The sequence below is a fragment of the Heloderma suspectum genome, chromosome 5 (genome assembly GCF_057233095.1).
Source record: "Heloderma suspectum isolate Gila_16-S chromosome 5, 16-S_ref, whole genome shotgun sequence".
NCBI classification, from domain to species: domain Eukaryota; kingdom Metazoa; phylum Chordata; class Lepidosauria; order Squamata; family Helodermatidae; genus Heloderma; species Heloderma suspectum.
In genome coordinates this window covers 183,461,122-183,480,443 of record NC_139462.1, presented here as the reverse complement: position 1 = coordinate 183,480,443, position 19,322 = coordinate 183,461,122, and the positions used below count along the sequence as shown (strand labels likewise).

Sequence of the window (19,322 nt, the reverse complement as noted above, 5' to 3'; positions counted from 1 at the left end):
TAGAGGCGAAAGAACATCCAGGACTAACAAACCTGATTGTTCTGGCAACATAACTGTGTAGTCCCTTCTGGCGTTCCTAACTTCTGTTTCTGTTATAGTAATCTCTGATTTTTTTCCCTGTCTCCTATTTATGGTTGCATTAAATGTACCTACTATTCTTACCAATGTCAGCTCTTGCAAATACTGATACTGCAGTATGCTCTTGCTCTGTAGAAAGAATCCATGGCTGGCTGTTTCTCAGATACCAGGAGTTCATTAAACTGTGTGCTGTTCTTTCAGTTTATTACTTTCTCAGGAAGGCTGTGACATAGACCTTGGAAAGAGAACACTTTCCAGCTTGGCACTGTGGGGTCCAGAAACATAACTTCATCACAACAGTTTGAGATCCCAGTTACAACGACTCATACATTTATAAGAACTCTGTGTTGTACCTAAGCAATTAGTACGGGTATGTACCACCATGCTAGCTAAAGTTCCCATAAATTATGATGTATTTTCTTTAGGCAAATACTGGAAGTCTGTGAAGCCTTACGTGGTACCAGTTAGCTGTAAGCTGGCTGAGACTCAGAAGCAAGAGAGAGAGGAGACTGAGGCCGTGTCAGCTATGGCCTTACTCTCAGTGGATGTTGAGCAGTCTTTTCCACAAGAACATGGCAGGTATGTCCAAAATCTTAGAGCTGCAAGCAACAAATGTGCTTGACTTGAATGACAGAAGAAATATATTTTAAGTGCAGCTTCTTTTGATTTTAAAGTCCAGGGTCTTTTTTTTTTTATGCTCTAACCTTCATGTTTTTTCTTGACAATGTTAGAACAAGCAGAGGTGGAGAGCCATTCTGCATTGTCTTTGGATTGTGAGGCTAATACAGACCTTCATCAAACAAAACCTGTAATCCCAACAGGGCTGGCCCAACCACTAAGCCGAGTGAGGTGGTCACCTTGGGTGGCAGATGCTGGGAGGTGGCAGCAAGGCATTGGAGGAAAGAGTTGTGTGCCAAGTAGCCTGCCTGTGCCCTCTAAGCTAGCCTGCTGCCTTCATGTGTGATGGAGGATGCTGTCCCATTGTCAATGTTGAATAATGATTCAACTGCCAGTCCAGTCAGCTTTTGTACATGGTATGGGAAGGGGCCCCATCTTGTTCTTCACCTCATGCCCCCATCTTGTTCTTCACCTTTCCATGATTTTCATTCTCATACCTAAAAAATGCTTGCCGCTAATTAACATGCCCAACTGGGCTCAATTTATTGTGTATGTGTGTGGGGGTGGGGGAGGTTGGGTGCCTCTAATGAAATCTGCAAGGCCTACACCCTGGCCGTCCTAATTATAGCCAAACTATGCCTCCTCCAAAGACTTCTAAAACAGTAACTAAGGGAACTATCACAAAAAGGAAGGAGGTCAGCTCTCCCCTCCCCCCCCAATAATTCAAGCACTGGTGCCTACATAGCAGTAATATGTGGCAGAATTTCTCCTGATTGGAAAATGGGTTTAAAAAACAACAACAACAATATTCATACAGCCAGAAGGAGCATGTAGTATAAGACCCCAAGAAAAAAAGATGACAAATTAATTTTCACTGCTGGCTTAGTCATTTCACTAAACAACCTATGATCCCAGGCCAGTTGGGCTCCCTGCTAGGGTGTCATTATCTGTAGCTCTTCACTGTGTTCTTAGAAATACTTATTCATACTATCCTGCAAAGCATGTCCCAGCACCTAACCACATTTCCCCCCATGTGCATTCTCCCCAAAGGTTCCTCATAGGTTATGTATCCTGCCCCCATGGAAACTGGATATAAATGGGGAAATGCCTTTGCTGCAAAATGGTGTCAATTAAATTTCATCTCACCAGGAGTGGAAATTGACAAGGTCTATTCTGCATTCATGGTAGATGTGTGCTGAGGGGGCGGGGGGGCACAGCCTTCAAAATATTAAAAGGAACAGGTCAATGAAATGCCAGGGGCTTTGCAGCAGTAATTGGGGCTGTTCACACATCACATTAAGCCATGGTGGCTTATAAGCTACGCACAGTAGCTTATTTTGCAAATAGCCTACTGTGCCCATTCACATGATCAGACAAATAAGCTACGCAACGTAGTTCATATCCCCCCTCGCCCCTCCTCCCTCTGTAGTCCTCCCACCCAGCTGGGCAGGGATCTCAGCTTCCTTTGCAGATTTTCAAGCCTTTGCCAGGTCCCCTTTTTCCACCCATGTGCAACAAAGGGGGGGGGGGCTCCAAGTTTGCAGAAATGGAACAAAATTTAATCTACAGGTTCCTCTTATGGGGAGCCACCACATGCTTTACTGGATAAATGTGGGACTTTGCATTTTCATGGAAAAGTGAGGATTTCTCCACATGTGAAACTGTTTGGGAACCATGCGGGTGGGGGGGACTTACTTGAAGTCTGAGACATAGCTGAATGTGGCAGGAGGAGAAGTTTGCTCAGACATTGCTTGAGAGGAGCAGAGCGGCCGCCGTGTTTTTGGCTGTTCTCTCCGAGAGACTCTGTAGGCGATCTCCATAACCTGCGTAGGGATGGGAGAGAAATCCTCCACGGAACCCAGCAAGGCCGGATTCAAAAGAATCTGGCCCCCTGGAGTCCATGGAGGATCGGAAGACTTACCTCCACCTCCAAGAGGAATCCTTGCCAGCTGGATCCTCCCCACCAGCCGGCTCTGGAGCTCCAGCGATACGGTCGCCATTGCTGTATCGCTGGCTGGGCAGATTGACTGCGGACGCAAATGGTGTCCCACTATGCCATTTGCAGCTGTCATGGCCTTAGTTTAAGGTAAATGCAGCCATAAATGGCTGCATTTACCTTAAACTAAGGCCTTTACAGCAGCAAATGGTGTCCTGGATGCCATTTGTGTCCGCAGTCAGTAGTCCCCTTCAGCCAGCGATACAGCATGGCGGCCGTATCGCTGGCACTTCAGAGCCAGCCAGTGGCTCCGCGGAATTGCTGCGGAGTGGATCTGGCCAAAGAGGATTCCGGGGGGAGGAACGGATCGCCCCCCCCACCCGCGGACCCTCCCCTGGCACAGCAGGTAAGCATTGAGCCCATCCCTAAACCTGTGCTGGCAATGGCATGACAGATGACATGCTAACCCTCCATAGGTAAAATAACCTTTCTGCAAAACGTGGGTTCCTAGGGTGGCTTATTTGGGGTAGGGATGTCAGAGAAATCCACTGTGGATACAAATGAGGCTGGATTCTTTGGAATCTGGCCTCAGGAATCCTCAGTGGATTGGGACCACTTACCTCCTCTCCAGGAGGACTGGAGGCAGAACAGCACTTGGCTGCTTCTTGCCAGCCGGAGCCGTCCGCCTCCTCCCTGCCTATCGCCTTGTCTTTAAAAAAAAAAAAGGCCATCAGATGGATGTGCCCATAGACCTAAACGCAAATAGAGGCATGAATCTTGCATCTAAGTCTATGTGTCCATAGGCTTGTACGCAAGATTCACGGCTCTATTTTGCATATAAGTCTATGGGCACATCCTGTCGATCACCTTTTATTTTTTTAAGACATGGCAATCGGCAGGGAGGAGGCGAACGGATCTGGCTGGCAGGAGGGAAGGTAAGCGGCCCCCAAGCCGGTTCCCCACCCCTAATCCTCGCAGAGCAGAGCTGCTCCAGAGGATTCCGGGGTGTGTGTGTAACAGATTGCCTCCCCCCCCATGGATCCCCCACCAGAACAGATGGTGGGGAATCCATACATCCCTAATTTGGAGAAAATAACCCACTGTGGGTGGGAAAAGAGCTCACACTCTTTTCACACTCACACTCACTCAAACTCACACTCTTTCACACTCACACAAAATGCTAAGCCATCATGGGTTAAATAAACCATTGTAGTTTATTTAACCCATTGAGGGTTAACATGTCATCCAAACCCAGTCAGCAAGTAGATTCCAGGGCATGGTCTGAAGACATGTGATGCAGCAACCTGGCTGAAGTGAAACAGGTCTAGACCTTGTCATTGGTTGCATAAAAGGCCACCTGAGAACCCTATGTGTTGCTCCTTGAGTTCTGTGGTGGAAGAAAGATGGGATATAAATAAATACATAATTTGGGTGGTATTTTCTGCTTCTTTTGTCTAAAGTGGCAAGTCATTCAGTCACTTTTTTAGCTTCTTCTCTACACATGCTTTTAACTGTGAGTGGGGAAATGGAACATCAGAGGTGGCCTTGAGTGGATCGACAGGGAAGTAGGGATGGCGGAGAATTCTGCCATGGATTTCAGTGAGGCCGAATGCACTGGCATTCAGCCCCCCGAAACCCGTGGTGGAACGAAGCTTCCCCCCCCAATCCACGAAAGGCATGTGGAACAGAGCCCCCAACCCACGAAAGGCATGCGAAATGGAGCACTTACCTGCTGCTGTCCGCGCTGACTTGCGAATGGCGGCCGCCCTACGGCTGCCATTCGCTTCCTGCTCATAGCCGTGATATTCTACATAAATACTTACGCAGCCTATCATGGCTAATGCAGGGGCACCTTTTGTGTCCCTGCGGAGGCCGTGATAGGATATGTAAGTACTTACGTATCCTATCATGACAAGCAACCCCCCCCAAACAACACGTATGCAAATTGCGGCGGCTACGGCGGCCGCCATTTGCGTTCCCTATTTTTCTCCGTTTTATCTTACGTAAATATTTACGTAGGCTATTACGGTGAAAAAAAAAGGGGAATGCAAATAGTGTAGTGGGCGCTATTTGCGTTCCCTTTTTTCCCCCGCCCTAATAGCCTACGTAAATATTTATGTAAGATAAAACAGCAAAAAATAGGGAACGCAAATGGCGGCCGCCGTAGCCCCCGCCATTTGCATACGTTGTGTTTTTTTTGGCCTGCCGTGATAGGCTACATAAATACTTACGTAGCCTATCACGGCAGCATGGCTGGATGCAAATGGCGGCCGCTATGGTGGCTGCCATTTGTGTCTGCAGCAGCCAGAACTCCGGCTGCGGACAGCCCTGGCTGGCTGCTCTGCGGAGCCGCTGCAAAGCGGAGCCAGCCAGGCAGGATTCTGGGGGGATAGGACCAGATCGCCTCCCCCCCGTTGAGGATTCCGGGGGGGGGATGGAGCGCCTCCCCCACACTGCAGACGCCCCAGCGCAGAACCAGGTAGGTGTTTTGTACATCCCTACAGGGAAGAGAATGTATCCAGTAGATCAGAATTGTGGGACCACAGAATGTGATTCTTCTGAGCATTCACATACATTTATTTATGCATTTATTTATGTGTTTATTTATTAAATTTATTAATCGCCCATCTCGCTGGTCACCCAGCCACTCTGGGCGATGTGCAAGCATATTATAAAACAGTTTAAAAGCAATAAAATTCTACAATAAAAACATTTTCTAAATTACCCTAATCCACCACAAATGCCTGCCTGAACAACCACATTTTTAATGCACAGCGGAAGTTCATTAAAGAGGGGGCATGGCAGAGTTCCCTAGGGAGGGAGTTCCACAGAGTGGGGGCCACCACAGAAAAGGCCCTCTCCCTCATCCCCACCAGTCTAGCTGTCCTGGCTGATGGGACAGAGAGAAGGCCATCCGAGGCTGATCTTGTTGAGCGGCCTGTCTGGTGTTGCTGGAGGAGCTCCTTAAGATAGGCTGGGCCAGAACCATATAGGATTTTAAATAGGGATGTCAGAGAATTCCGCCATGGATCTCGGTGAGGCCGAATGTAGACTAAGACAACCAAAAATAGGGAACTAAGACAACCAAAAATAGGGAACGCAAATGGCAGCAGCCATAGCCGCCGCCATTTGCGTACGAGTTTTTTTTTTTTTTTAAACCCAGACGTGATAGGCTACGTAAGTCTTTATGTAGCCTATCATGGCTGAATACAGGGATGCAAACGGCGGCGGCTATGGCTGCCGCCCTTTGCATCCCTGCTAGCCAGCGGCCGGATGTCCGGCTACTGGTGGAGCTGGCCGGCGGCTCTGCGGAATCCCCGCGGAGCGGAGCCGGCCAGAGAGGATTCCGGCGGGAGGGACAGAGTGCCTCCCCCTCAGCAGAATCCGGTGGAGCCAGGTAAGGGGGGTTTCGTACATCCCTAGTTTTAAAGGTCAAAACCAACACCTCGAATTTGGCCCAGAAAACAACTGGTAGCCCGTGCAACTCCTTCAGCACTGGAGTGATGTGATTAGGGATGTCAGAGAATTTCACCACGAATCTCAGGGAGGCCGAATGCCAGTGCATTCGGCCCCCTGAAATTGGTGGCGAAGCGGTCTGCTCCCCCGCCCCCCCCCGGGACGGGACTTACCTTGGGCGAAACCTCCTGGCGGTGGCTCTGGCAGTGGTTCAGCGGCGGCGGCCAGTCTTCCAACCGGCTGCCACCGCCGCCATTTGCAGTAAAAAAACAAAACAAAATGTGATAGGCTACGTAAAGATTTACGTAGCCTATCACGGCTAGATTTTTTAAAAATACCGTGATAGGCTACGTAAATGTTTACGTAGCCTATCATGGCTGATTTAAAAGAAAAAACGCGCGTACGGAAATGGCGGCGCCCATGGGCGCCGCCATTTGCGTTCCTTATTTTGACACGTCTTAGTCTACGTAAACATTTACGTAGACTAAGACAGCGAAAATAAGGGGAACGCAAATAGCGTAGCGTCTACGCTATTTGCGTTCCCCTTATTTTCGCTGTCTTAGTCTATGTAAATGTTTACGTAGACTAAGACGTGTCAAAATAAGGAACGCAAATGGCGGCTCCCATGGGCGCCGCCATTTGCGTACGCGCATTTTTTTTCTTTTAAATCAGCCGTGATAGGCTACGTAAACATTTACGTAGCCTATCACAGCTGACTGCAGGGACGCAAATGGCGGCGGCTATGGCCGCCGCCATTTGCGGACCCGGACGGCCAGGATTCGGGGGTGGGAGGGACGGAGCACCTCCCCCCCGGCTAGAATTTCGGGGGGAGGGACGGAGCGCCTCCCCCCCACCTCAAATCAATTTCGTTAAAAGGTAAGTCACTTTCGTACATCCCTAGATGTGATCTCGCCGGTGGCTGCCTTTAATCACGTGAGCTGCCGCGTTCTGTACCAGCTGCAGCTTCCGAACCATCTTCAAGGGTAACCCCATGTAGAACGCATTAGTCTAAACAAGAGGAGACCAGGGCATGTAATACTGATGGGAGCAGATGGTTGGGATGGAAGGGGCGCAGCCGCCATATCAGACGGAGTTGGTACAGTGCTGTCCGGCTCACAGGTGACACTTGAGCCTCCATGGACAGCTGGGAGTGCAAAATGACCCCCAGGCTACCGACTTGGTCTTTCAAGGATAGCCGTACCCCATTCAACACCATATCAACATTCCCCAGCCTCCTCTTGTCTCCCACCAAAAGTACTTCGGTCTTGTCAGGGTTCAGCTTCAGCTTATTCCTCCTCATCCAGCCACTCACCATTAGGGATGGCGGAGAATTTCTCCCCGAAACTTCAGGGGGCCGAGCGCCAAGGTGTTCGGCCCCCTGAACAAGTTTCGGGGAGAAATTCTCCGCACCCCCCCGCCCCCTGCCCCCCCCCCGGGACGGGACTTACCTTTGGTGAATGTCCCTCCCGGCAGCGGGTCCGGCCGGCGGTTCGGCGGGTGTTCGTCCGGGGCGGGAGCAGCAGCCGGTCTTTCGACCGGCTGCCGCCGCCACCGTTCCAATCAAAGACAAAAAAAACAAAAACGCCCCTGTGATAGGCTACGTGACGATTAACGTAGCCTATCACGGCTAGATTTCCAAATTCAGCCGTGATAGGCTACGTAAATCGTTACGTAGCCTATCACGGGTGACTTTGGGGGGAAAAAAAAGCGCATATGCAAATGGCGGCGGCCTATGGGCGCCGCCATTTGCGTTCCTTATTTGGTCCCGGTAGTCTACGTAAAGATTTATGCAGACTACGCGCTTTTTTTTTTTTTTTTCAAACTCTCCCGTGATAGGCTACGTAACGATTTACGTAGCCTATCACGGCTGACTTTGGAAATCTAGCCGTGATAGGCTACGTTAATCGTTACGTAGCCTATCACGGGGTTTTGTTTTGTTTTTTGTTTTTTTTACACTTTGTTTCACGGCCGGGGAGACGGGGCGCTTCTCCCCGGCCTGAATTCGGCCGGGCGAGACGGGAAGCCTCTCCCCCCGGCCTAAATTTCGGCAGGGCGAGGCGGGACGGCTCCCCCCACTCGCCTGAACTTCGGGGGGAGAAGTGAAGCGCCTCCCCCCCACCGCGAAGCACCCCTGCGAAAAGGTGACTTTCGTACATCCCTACTCCATCGCCACCACCCGCTCAATCACCTTGCCCAGAAATGGCAAGTTCAAGACTGGGCGAAAGTTGTTCAGAATTTGGGGATCCAAGGAGGGCTTCTTTAAGAGTGGTCTTATCACTGCCTCCTTGAGGACTGATGGCATCACTCCCTCCTCAAGGGAGGTGTTCACCACCGCCCTGATCCCCTCACCCAGTCTCTCTCTGCAGCCCATAATAAGCCAAGATGGGCAAGGATCAAGTAAGCAGGTGGTCGGCCTTACAGATGAAAGCACCTTGTCCATTTCATCAGAAGGAAGAAGCTGGAACTGATCCCACAAAACCGGTGTGCCACAGACCGCCTCTTGCTCATTAACTGTATCCACAGCGCATGGACTAACACTCCTAATCTGATTAATTTTATCTGCAAAGTGCCTTGCCAAGGCCTCACAGGAGGCCTTAGAATGCTCCAGCATAATATTCCTTTTTTGATCCGGAGCCACTGGACCGACCAGGCTCCGGACCACTTGGAACAGCCTCCTGGGACAGCACTCTGCAGACGTGATAGAGGCAGCATAATATTCCTTTTTTTCTGCCTTCACTGCCATGTGATAGGCTGAAGATACAGCTCTAGCCCATGTCTGATTGTCTTTGGAGTGGAGCAAGACTTCCACCACCAGCGCTCTAGCTGTCTCACCTCCTGTTTCAGAGTTCGTAACTGAAGATTGAACTATGGTGCAGTCCGAGCCCTGTTCAGGGGGAGAGGGCGTTTCAGAGCCAACTGATCTAATGCCCCAGTGATTGCGGCATTCCAGCCACCCACCAGGGTCTCAACTGAGTGGCTGTTGGCGTGCTCCAGAGAATCCCCAAGCACATTCAGGAATCCATTCGGATCCGTAGGACGCCTGGGGTGGACCATTTTAATGGGTCCTCCACCTCTGCAGAGGGATTGTGGAACCGAGAAATCCAACAACACCAGATAGTGATCTGACCATGACAAGCGGGTGGTGGATATACCCCCAACTTCCAGATCACTCCCTGCTTCTCCAGAAACAAACACAAGGTCTAGTGCATGACCGGCTACAAGGGGGCCCCCAGTTAGAATATGGTGCAGCTCCCAGGAAGCCATGGTCTCCATGAAGTCCCGAGGTGCTCCTGTGAGGATGGCCTCTGAATGTACATTGAAGTCCCCCAACACCAATAAGTTAGGGACTGTACACGCACATCAGAGACCACCTCAGGCACCTTGGCCAGGGAGTCAGTCATGCAGCAGGGTGGACGGTACACAAGCAGAATCCTCAGACTGCCCTTCGGGCCCAACCTCCAGTACATGCACTCAGCAACCTTGGTCTCCTGGAGAGGGGGTCTGGTGAAGACCAAGGACTCTCGGTAGATAACAGCGACTCCCCCTCCCCAATCCACAGCCCTCTGTTGCTGTGCATACGAAAATCCAGCTGGACACTTGGCTGCAAGGGTTGGAGCAGCAGCCTTGGCCAGCCAGGTCTCCGTAATACATGCCAGGTCTGCACCCTCATCCAGGATCATGTCATGGATGAGGGAGGTTTTCTGGGTAACAGACCTGGCATTGCAGAGCAGCAAACCAAGGCCAGAAGATGGGGTCACGCCTCCCCCAGCCATCCTTTGGCTCTGGACAGGCCCGGAGCAGGGGACAGATACTACACATCTATCCCTAGTTCCCCTTACCTGGCATGGCCTGCCCCTAGCGCTCCGCCAGTGCCTGCCGCCCAGCCTCAGTATGTTCTGGCCCCCAACAGTCCCCACTGCCTCCATCAGGTGGACACATGCCCCCTCGCTCCCGCCTATCAGGCAGGCTACCCACCCCTAAGAACACAACAGAATCCCCCAGAAGTTAAACAAAAAAAACCAATTAAAAAATCCCCTTAAAAATAATGCCAGGCAGGAGTCCACGACGGTGGTGGTGGTGGTGGTGGTGGTGGTGGTGCAGCAGGAGGCATGCCTCTTCTCCACTGGTGGCAGCTTCTCCTGCAGTCCCTGGCTCTCCCAAGCCACCTCAGCCAGCCAGCTTATGTAGCCCCTCCAGGAAGGGGCAGGTGGAGGCAGCACAGCTGGCTTGGTACCTGGGGGCCTGGTCCTGCAGGGACTGGCGGTCTGCCAGGCAGAAGTCCACAGGGAAGGCCAGGTATTGGTGGCGGCTTATGTGCCTAGGCTGCTTTCGCCTTTGAACTACAACAGTTGCAATGGAAAAAGATATTTAGGAAATGAAGCAAAGATCTGATTAAACAGAAAGTGGTCCTTGTAGTATTAACCTCTTAAGTGGGTATTATGCAGCAGAACTAGGGTGTTTTAAATTCAAACTTCCATCACCTAGGTGTAAGAAGGATAAGCAAGTTGTATGTAAATGAGCTCTTATGCTAAGGAAAAACGTATTGATTTTCATGGATCAGTTTGGCCAAAACTGGGAGTTGTCCTCCAATGAATGAGGCTAACCACACTTTGTTTCCTACAGTTGAAGACTGATCAATGAATAAAGAAGGGAGTGTTCATTTCTCCTGCCTGTCAGCTGTTGTTTTGCGCTGACATAACACGATTGACTTGGACATGAATTTAACAGTTCTATAAAATGAAAGAACAACTGCCAATGCACTTCACCGATCAAGTATTTCAACATGATTTGTGAACAGTTCCATGCATGGAACAACTCTCTCTCTCTCTCTCTCTCTCTCTCTCTCTCTCTCTCTGTCTCTCTCTCTGCATCTGCCTCTCTCTCTCTCTCTCTCTCTCTGTGTGTGTGTGTAGATATATATGAGTTGATCAAGTCAGGAAAGCGACTCTGTAAAAAGGACATTATAGAGTTCTTGCATTTATTCATGCCAAATACTTTTGGCACTTTTGCACTGCAAAGGAGAGTCCAAACGTAGTAGAGCTGGACTGATTCCACTGAGTGAAAGGGAGGGGAAGGAGGGACAGAAAAACTAAATCCCTTTCAGATGAACTCCGTTGGATGCTGCAAAGCTGGACACAAAAGCGAAGGGGAGAGTTTGTGGATGTACTGCAGAAACATTTTATGTAGCTCATCTCAGGCACCCTGATCCTAATTATTTGTACAGACAAATATGTGCCTGCGGCAGGAGTATACGCAAATAGATCCTTCAGTGCCTTAGCGATCCCTTTGCCACAAACTGAACAAGCCTGGAGTTCTGTCTTTGTTATTTAAAGACAGCCGAGCCATTCACACTTTATAGCAGGGATGCTGAAAACCTCTTTCAGCCTGAGGAATGGTTTTGGAGAAGGTCTCAGGGGCTGCATTCCAGTGGTGGATGGGGCTGAAGGAGAAAGGGGCCAGATCCACACCTTGGTTCATACATTATGATCCCATCATGGTAACGCTATATCCCTCTTGTGCATTTATACCTCGTAGGACACACAGTGACAGTTGTTGCAGTATATTGGATAATGTGGAATATAAAGCAGGAAATAACACTACAATAGCAATATATAGAATGTGTAATGTGCCCCTAACCATTATCGGTACACTTCAGTACAGCTATGGGGCAGCAGTGTATATCTAGCCAAGGACTCCAGGCAGGCTGGGTTTGGCCCCCTGGCCTGAGGCTCTGGATTCCTGCTGTATAAGTTTGGTCACAAACAATACTCACAAATCATGCGTGTGTTATAAAGTGTGGGTGTTATATGCATCTCTTTTAATATCCATATGGACACACCAAGGAGCTCTGGTTGTCTGATATTCCTCAGTACATGTAGATGGGTGCTTAAAAATATGGATATATCATTAATGCTTTTCAATAGGTTTGGGAAACACCAGTCTATCTGCAGCAAGAGTGTTCGTGGCATTAAGCATTGGGTTGTCCTTAGAGTTGCCGTAGAGGTCATATAAGTAGTTTTATCAGTGGGTGGAAGGAGGTAGAGAGATACTGGTTTGTCCAGAAACACTCAGTAAAACCATCAGTGATATGGGATTTTAAGGCTATTTAAGGTGAGCTTACACAGACATTTTACAGATACATCTACTCACAAGGGTTAGAAGAAATCATTCTTCTGTTTAGTGGGAAATGTAAATACATTCCCACAGATGGGAACACCTATTTCATGCACAATATATTGCTTAGCTCAAATCCTTGGTTACACCTTTGGTTCATCATAGAGCATTTATGCAAACACTAAACACTACAGAATTACAGTGAATTTTAAGCACTGTGGTTAGAAAACTCTGTAAAAACTGCACATGTAAACTAGCTCTTACAGAGAAGTTTAAAGGCAAAAGGCTGCTCATTTTCTGCATTTCCATATATGCATTCTATAATCTAGTACATCATGCACAATCTGATACGTAGCATGGATGACTGAGTCTTGCAGCTTTCATTAAAAAGCAATAACACTCAAGTCACTAGCCCTCATGAATGTGCAGCTATGTATGGAAAAAGTACTGAAAGTGTCGACAAGGTCTTCAGAGGGCAGACCTTCAGTGGCCTGTATGATTGCCTATCTTTCTCTTACAACCATTCATCACATTCTTTCAGCACGTCTCTACTGCCCTGCCCACTCTCTCATATTTTTCTTCCTAACATCACATCACATCACTCTGCTCCTTGTAAAACAAACGGTATATTCAACAATAATGCAAAATAGGGTTCAGAATAAACATGATCAGTTTTCATACAAACGAAGCACATTTTCTGTAAGTGTTAGCTTGTATCATTTCATTGCAGGGATTTTTTTCTAGGGGGAGAATTTAGATGATGATGATGAGTACAGAGCCTGAAGAGTCATAGGAAGAGAAGCCAAATGTATAGGAATTGCAGAGTTCCTTTTATCACTCCAAGATGTAAACATGAAACATCTTTTACTAATGTGGAGAGATTTGGAAGGAAATGCAAGCCATACTTTAGACTGAGTGAATGTAATTTTTATAGTGAAATAAAGGCGAGTTTTGGACAAATGAAAATGAAGTGTAATTAGTTTGGCATATCAAATTACAGTGTTTAAACTAATTAGCAGCTAATTGTCATATTTTGAGAGTGTGCTAATTTGAAACCACTGCCACTCAGCAGTAATTGAGTTGCTAAGAGCTTAAATAAAGCCACTGTGCCCCCACCCCCGCCGATTAATGATGCATTTGCTTGTGTAAATATATTAGGCAAGCCATCCTAATGTCCAATGTGGCAGTTTCAGCCCCTTCCTTTTTCCCTTTCCCTTTTTCTTTTTGCACAAATTGAACTGGGGAGTGGGAGAAAGAAAGAAAGAAAGACATAATATCAATAAAGTGGGATTTAGGAAGTTGCCATATTCGTTAAACTTTATCAGTCTGAACCGAAACCAGGATATATTCGTCACGTTGAATTGCTCAGTGGAAAAATGGCTTTGTTCTCTTGAAGGATTTGTTGCTGTGCTTGGAAGCCTCCTCAGTTTGCCTGACTTAGCAGCTTAGGGTGTAATCGTATGCACAGTTGCATGGGAGTATGCCTCCACTGAACACAGGACTGTATCATTATCTATTACATTTTTGTCCTGCCTCCAGTGTAAGTCAGGGCAGTATATACTGCTCCCATCTCTCCCTTTTATCCTTATGACAACTAGGGGTGGCCATTTGTCCTTTTTTACAGAGGACAGTCCTCTATTTGAAAGGCTGCCAGAGGACCATTCCCTCTATGAAAGGCTGTCCTGTCCAATTCCGGTTTAAATGTAAAGAGCCATAAGAACACCTGGTCACAGACTTCGACAGTATGGTGAGACATACCATATTTCTATATAAATTATAATAATTATTTCTAAGTTTGCATTTATAGATATAAATTAGCATATGTGAAATGTATGCAAATCAGTGTCCTCTTCCCATCTCTTTTTTGCATTTCCTCTTTTTTGACGATTCATCAATGGACACCCTAACAACAGCCCTGTGAGGATGTTTAGGCTGAGAGTATGACTGGCCCAGGGTCTCTCAGTGAACATGATAGTTGAGTTGGGGGTATTTAAAGCTTGCTGTTCTCAGTCCCAGTTTGACACCTAGTTCGGCACCCTGCCAAAACATCACACTGGTACATAGCAGGGCTTCCTTCCAAGTACACATGAACATGATTGTGCTGTAAGTCACCATGACCATCACAGCCAAAAAAAAAAACTTGTATTCCATTAATAAACCAAACATTGTTGTACTATGTAGGGCTTCACAGTCCTGGCCTTAGAAAGAAATTTGGACTGTGACAGAAACACACTTTCAAAATCTTTTTAATGTGTATTTAATTTCTAAAGCAGAGGTGGGCGACTTGTGGCCCTCCAGATGTTTTGGCTTACAGTGCCCATCAGACCTAGCCAGCCAGCTTAGCCAATGGTAAGGGCTGATGGGAGTTGTAGGCCAAAACATCTGGAGGGCCACAAGTTGCCTACCCCTGCTCTAAAGCCTCATCTCAGCAACCCCAATTATGAGAGCTGCTTTGTGGGCTCCTGGTAGAGGGAGGAGGCCACGGTAAAGCAGTGATCCCAGCAGCAAATTGGCAGTGAGTTTGGTGGCTGCAGCCATGGCATTGTGGGCTGCACTAGACCACTTTGGGGGCTGCATGCAGCATGCAGGCCATGACTTATGCACCCTTTATTTTCCACAAAGGAGCTAAGGCAGGGTGGCCTTGTGTCCTGCTTCACAGAGGGCAGTTCTGTAATTGAAGGCCTGCCCAGTCCAAGTCTGGTTTAAAGATAAGGAACCATCAAAAAGGAGAGCCCATGGGCCTTGAAGTTGCCCATCAAGAGTGAGCACCTGGACAGCAGACCGAGCAGCACACATACAGGTCCCCTGGCCACAGCTTCCCCATTATAGTGGACTGTATTTTATTTCTATTTAAATTACACTGATTATTTCCAAGTTTGCATCAATTCATATACATTAGTATACGCAACTGCTATGAAAATCAGTGCCCTCTTTTGTACTCTTATTTTTGGATGATGCATTTCCTCTTCTTTTGGTAAGTGGACACCCTAAGCTCAGGGTTCTTTATGTATCTGATGAATGATGTCATCAGGGGAGAGTCTTCAAAGCACCAAGTTGATGGGCTTTTACTGCTGTTCTGATGCCCATCTTTCTGGGTTTTGCTGCTCAGTTTCTTTCAGCAATTATGTTTATGTCTTTTATTATATATTGTATCTACACATGTACTATTTCTGTTTTTGTTAGCTGCCTTGAAATTTTTTAAAAGGCCATATATAAATGTAATTAATTGATTGGAAGGAAGGAAGGAAGGAAGGAAGGAAGGAAGGAAGGAAGGAAGGAAGGAAGGAAGGTCAACCAAGATGTTCACATTTGCCAATATTGAGGCAGTTAGGATGCAATCCTAATGCATGTTTAGCCAGAAAGAAGTCCTATAACACCCAGCACTCCCTAGCCAGCTGGAGTTATAGGACTTTTTCTGTCTAAGCATGCATAGGACTGCGCCCTCAGTCCTGAAATTAAAAAAAAAACCCTCTACTTGTCCAATGACTGACCTTTCCTTATTGATACATTTGTTTCCTGATATCTAACGCCAAAACTGTGTATGTTGAAAACAATTTCTTCTATCCTGTCCTTCAAAGCACATAGGATGATACTATAGCTCAGTGGTAGAGCACGTTCTTTGCATGCAGAAGGTCCCAGGTTCAATCTTGGGCATCTCCAGTTAAAAGGATCGGTTAGCAGGGGATGTGAAAGGCCTCTGCCCGAGACCCTGGAGAGCTACTACCAGTCAGAGCAGACTGCACTGGACTAAATGCACAAATGGTCTGATGAGATATAAAGCATGTTCCTACAATGCCAAAGCAACCGTTCCCTCCCATTTCTTCCAGAAGCCTTCTCAGTTAAAAACGGTCAGCATAGCATCTCATTATGTTTCATGTTATTCAGCAGCACAGCCTCACACAAAAGACACACATCAAGCGAGGGGAGCTGAAAATCCCTCCCAGCCCCACTTTCCAATGGGTCGGCTGGCTGGACACATCCGTTGCTTTGTGTGTGTGCGCGTGTCCATGTTTATTGAGAGAGAGAAACATTCTCTTTGCAGAAAAACTTGCCAGTTATGTTGGAGGTTATACTGGTGCTCAGAATAAGATGACTCATTTCCAACTCAGAGTTTGAATAAAGTGGCTCTTTTCCTGGCCAACTTAATATCTGACTCATTCACCACCAGGAGAAGAAAGAGAAAATGGTCTCGTGGCTAAGCATCATTCTTAGGTTTCCCACCCCACCCCCTCCCCTTGTTTTCTCCATCCTCTCTCTTTCTCTCTCTCGCTCTCTCCTTGTTTTTTTTGTTAAAGTGACATCACCAACTAAACAGTTATTTCATTTTGATTTATTCTGACATACTGAGTGGAGCAGGCTTCAGGGGAAAGCTGTGATTTTCTGGGTGTTTTAATGTTTTGTTTTGTTAAAGCAGAGCTCTCTGTGTTCATGTGAAGCAGGAACTTAATTGAAATTGTCAAGAGAGGAAAAAGATAGGTAAGAGAGATGTGGTTGATGGCAGATGAAAGAAAAAGAATGAAAATGATGCTCCTATTGATTTAAATGAAAAGATTGTTCCATAAACAGCAGCCATGGTCCTATAATGCTCTGCACATCATATGTGCTGATAACCATTCATTTTGTAAATGAGATTACCCTGGACTGATTAGAACCTTGCATTGTACAGAAAGCTGCATCCATATTTTTTTTTACTTTGAAAACATTCCATAGGGGAGCTTGCTTTTGAATACTTTCAGATTTAGGCAGATTTTTTGGGAGAGATGGGGTGATGTAATATAAAAGTGCTACAAAAATTGTTATGTACCATTTCTGAAGTAGGTCTTTTAACTGTTGTTCAAAGGGCTTTACTTATCTCTATTCTACTGCTGCTCACAATAATGTGGAAACAAATTAATGCAGTCTATCAGCAGCCATGATAGCTAAGTGAAACCTTCATATGCAGGAGTACTCTATCCCTGACTACCAGATGCTGGGGACAAACAAGATGGGATAGCCACCAGTTTCATGCCCTGATCATGAATTCCCAGAGGCACCTGGTAGACAGCTCATGGAAACAGAATGCTGGACTAGATGAATCCAGCAAGGCAATTATTTTCTTTTTATGTTAACCCACAAGGTAGGTTGCTCTTATTTTATTAGGTGTGAGAATTAGCAGTTTGTCCGAGTCAGCCTTAGCTAGAATTTCAGTGGACATTCCCAAGATCTACAGAAGAACCCAAACTGGATCTCAAGAAGATACAAGAATAAGTATAGCTTGATAATACAAAAGTGTTATGCCATGAATAAGCTAAGCCTTTCCCCACAAAATACAAATGCCCAAAACTTAATGTTGTGCAGTATTATCTTTAAGAGCTGTTGCAGAGATTTTACCATCCTATTTATATTTCTCAGGTCTGCCAGGCCAGGTACGATAAGTCTTGATCATATTGTTTGTTTTTACCTAGGAAATTCTTACCCTGTGATTAGTAGGTACCATACAGGTGTGTGTGTTTTTTGGCTTTTGCTGGAATCAGGTGTGCATGTGTGCATATGCGCATATGTGCATGTTCGTGCGCATACATACTCTATAACCTGAAGACATCTCCTATTAGTTTTTATTCTTGTGAAGGTACCAATATTATTCTACCTGGGAGAATTCCATTAGTCAAATTTGCATGAGAATTGTGATGCATCATGTGCAACATGAAACAAGCAGTGATGCACCAGCCACATTTTTCCCATTGGGAAAAAAAATAAAAACACAGCCTCGTTTCTTTGCTGTGGGAACTCAGAGAACTTGAGGCAAGCCGCAAATGATAAATATTTAGGACATTAATTAATTCTTCCAATCCATCCCCGTTGCAACTTCACTGGTGCAAGCATCCTTTAAATGCACATCCATCAAAAATGAAGTGTGTGTATGTGTGTAAGAGAGATGGGGCAGGGGACAGAGAGATGTGTGTTCTCAAACATCACTGTAGGATTAAATTAATCTATTTGACCTCTCATCCTGCCGTCAATGCAGTTTTAAAAATAATCTGTGATCCCTTACTCTCTGGAGCTATCGGGAGGGGGAATACTTTATCTTTTATTTTTTTGCATTTCCAACAGCCAATTTAGTTCAGCTTGTTGGCTGTCTCCCAGGTGATTTCTAATAAAGACGATGTGCATAATCAGATTATTTATTATTATTAGATACCTACTTTATGGCAGTGGTCTGCTAATCAAATTCAGAATTGGAGCGCGGAAGTTTTAGGCAGGCAAGCAGCCAACATGGTCTTAAAAGCAAAGCAGCACAAGCGAGATGACTTGGAGACATGGCTAAATTCTTTGCCTGTTACCTGATTTTGAAGAGGGTATCCATTGTTAAATTGAATAAATTGGATCCATAAATATTTCTTTTTAAACAGAGAGCAAGAGGGTGAGGGTTGCACCTCCCCCCCACATTAAACTATTTGATTTTGCTGACACAAAGCATGTGCATTTCTGAACCTAAAGTTATAAAATATTCTGACAATTTTAATATAAACAGGAACCCTTTGCAGTGATTGCTTGGATCGAAAATGTTTTTCCACTTGACATTTGTTTATACTTCCTAGGAAAGAAACTTTATTTATGGATAACTGAAGAACACAAATAAACATGGGGGAGAGCTGAAAAATCAGCTTTGATTATGCATGAAAATCTACAATGTCATTGTGTACTCTGGTTCCATATTCTGATTGCCTGTTTATTTTTCTAGAGCTGCTGGCGAGCCCATGGAAGAAGAGCCAGGCTTGTGAAGTGCCAAGTCCTCCCTGATATTTCCTGTGTGTGACATCATTGTGTATCCCCCTTGTCCCCCTCCCCCCAAAAGGCACCCTTAGACATGTCTTGTCTGCTGCCTGGGTGGCAGAGATCAGATGGAACATAAACACTGGGCACAAAATTCTGAACAGCAGCTTCACTTGTTCGTTGGATGGACTTAAAAGGGCCTTCCGAGGCTCCTTCGATGTAACCGCTACAATTCTAAAGTTACAGTAAACCAGACCTTGCAGGGGGAGAGAGACTGAGCCTAGAGCCTGCTTTCATATGCTGTGTGATCCACTCACCGACTTCAACGGTAGAATAGAAACATTAAAGTAATTCTACATTCTTGACT

At 46.5% G+C, this 19,322-nt stretch overlaps 1 protein-coding gene across 1 annotated transcript in view; it reads left to right on the top strand.

Moving 5' to 3' along the window:
- Positions 1–19,322, top strand: part of LOC146344932 (histone deacetylase 9-like) — a 284,959-nt gene that overhangs the window by 189,943 nt on the left and 75,694 nt on the right. Inside the window, exon 13 of the mRNA XM_084859825.1 lies at positions 504–657. Coding sequence (XP_084715951.1) covers positions 504–657 — 154 coding nt within the window. The remainder of the gene's footprint in view (positions 1–503; positions 658–19,322) is intronic.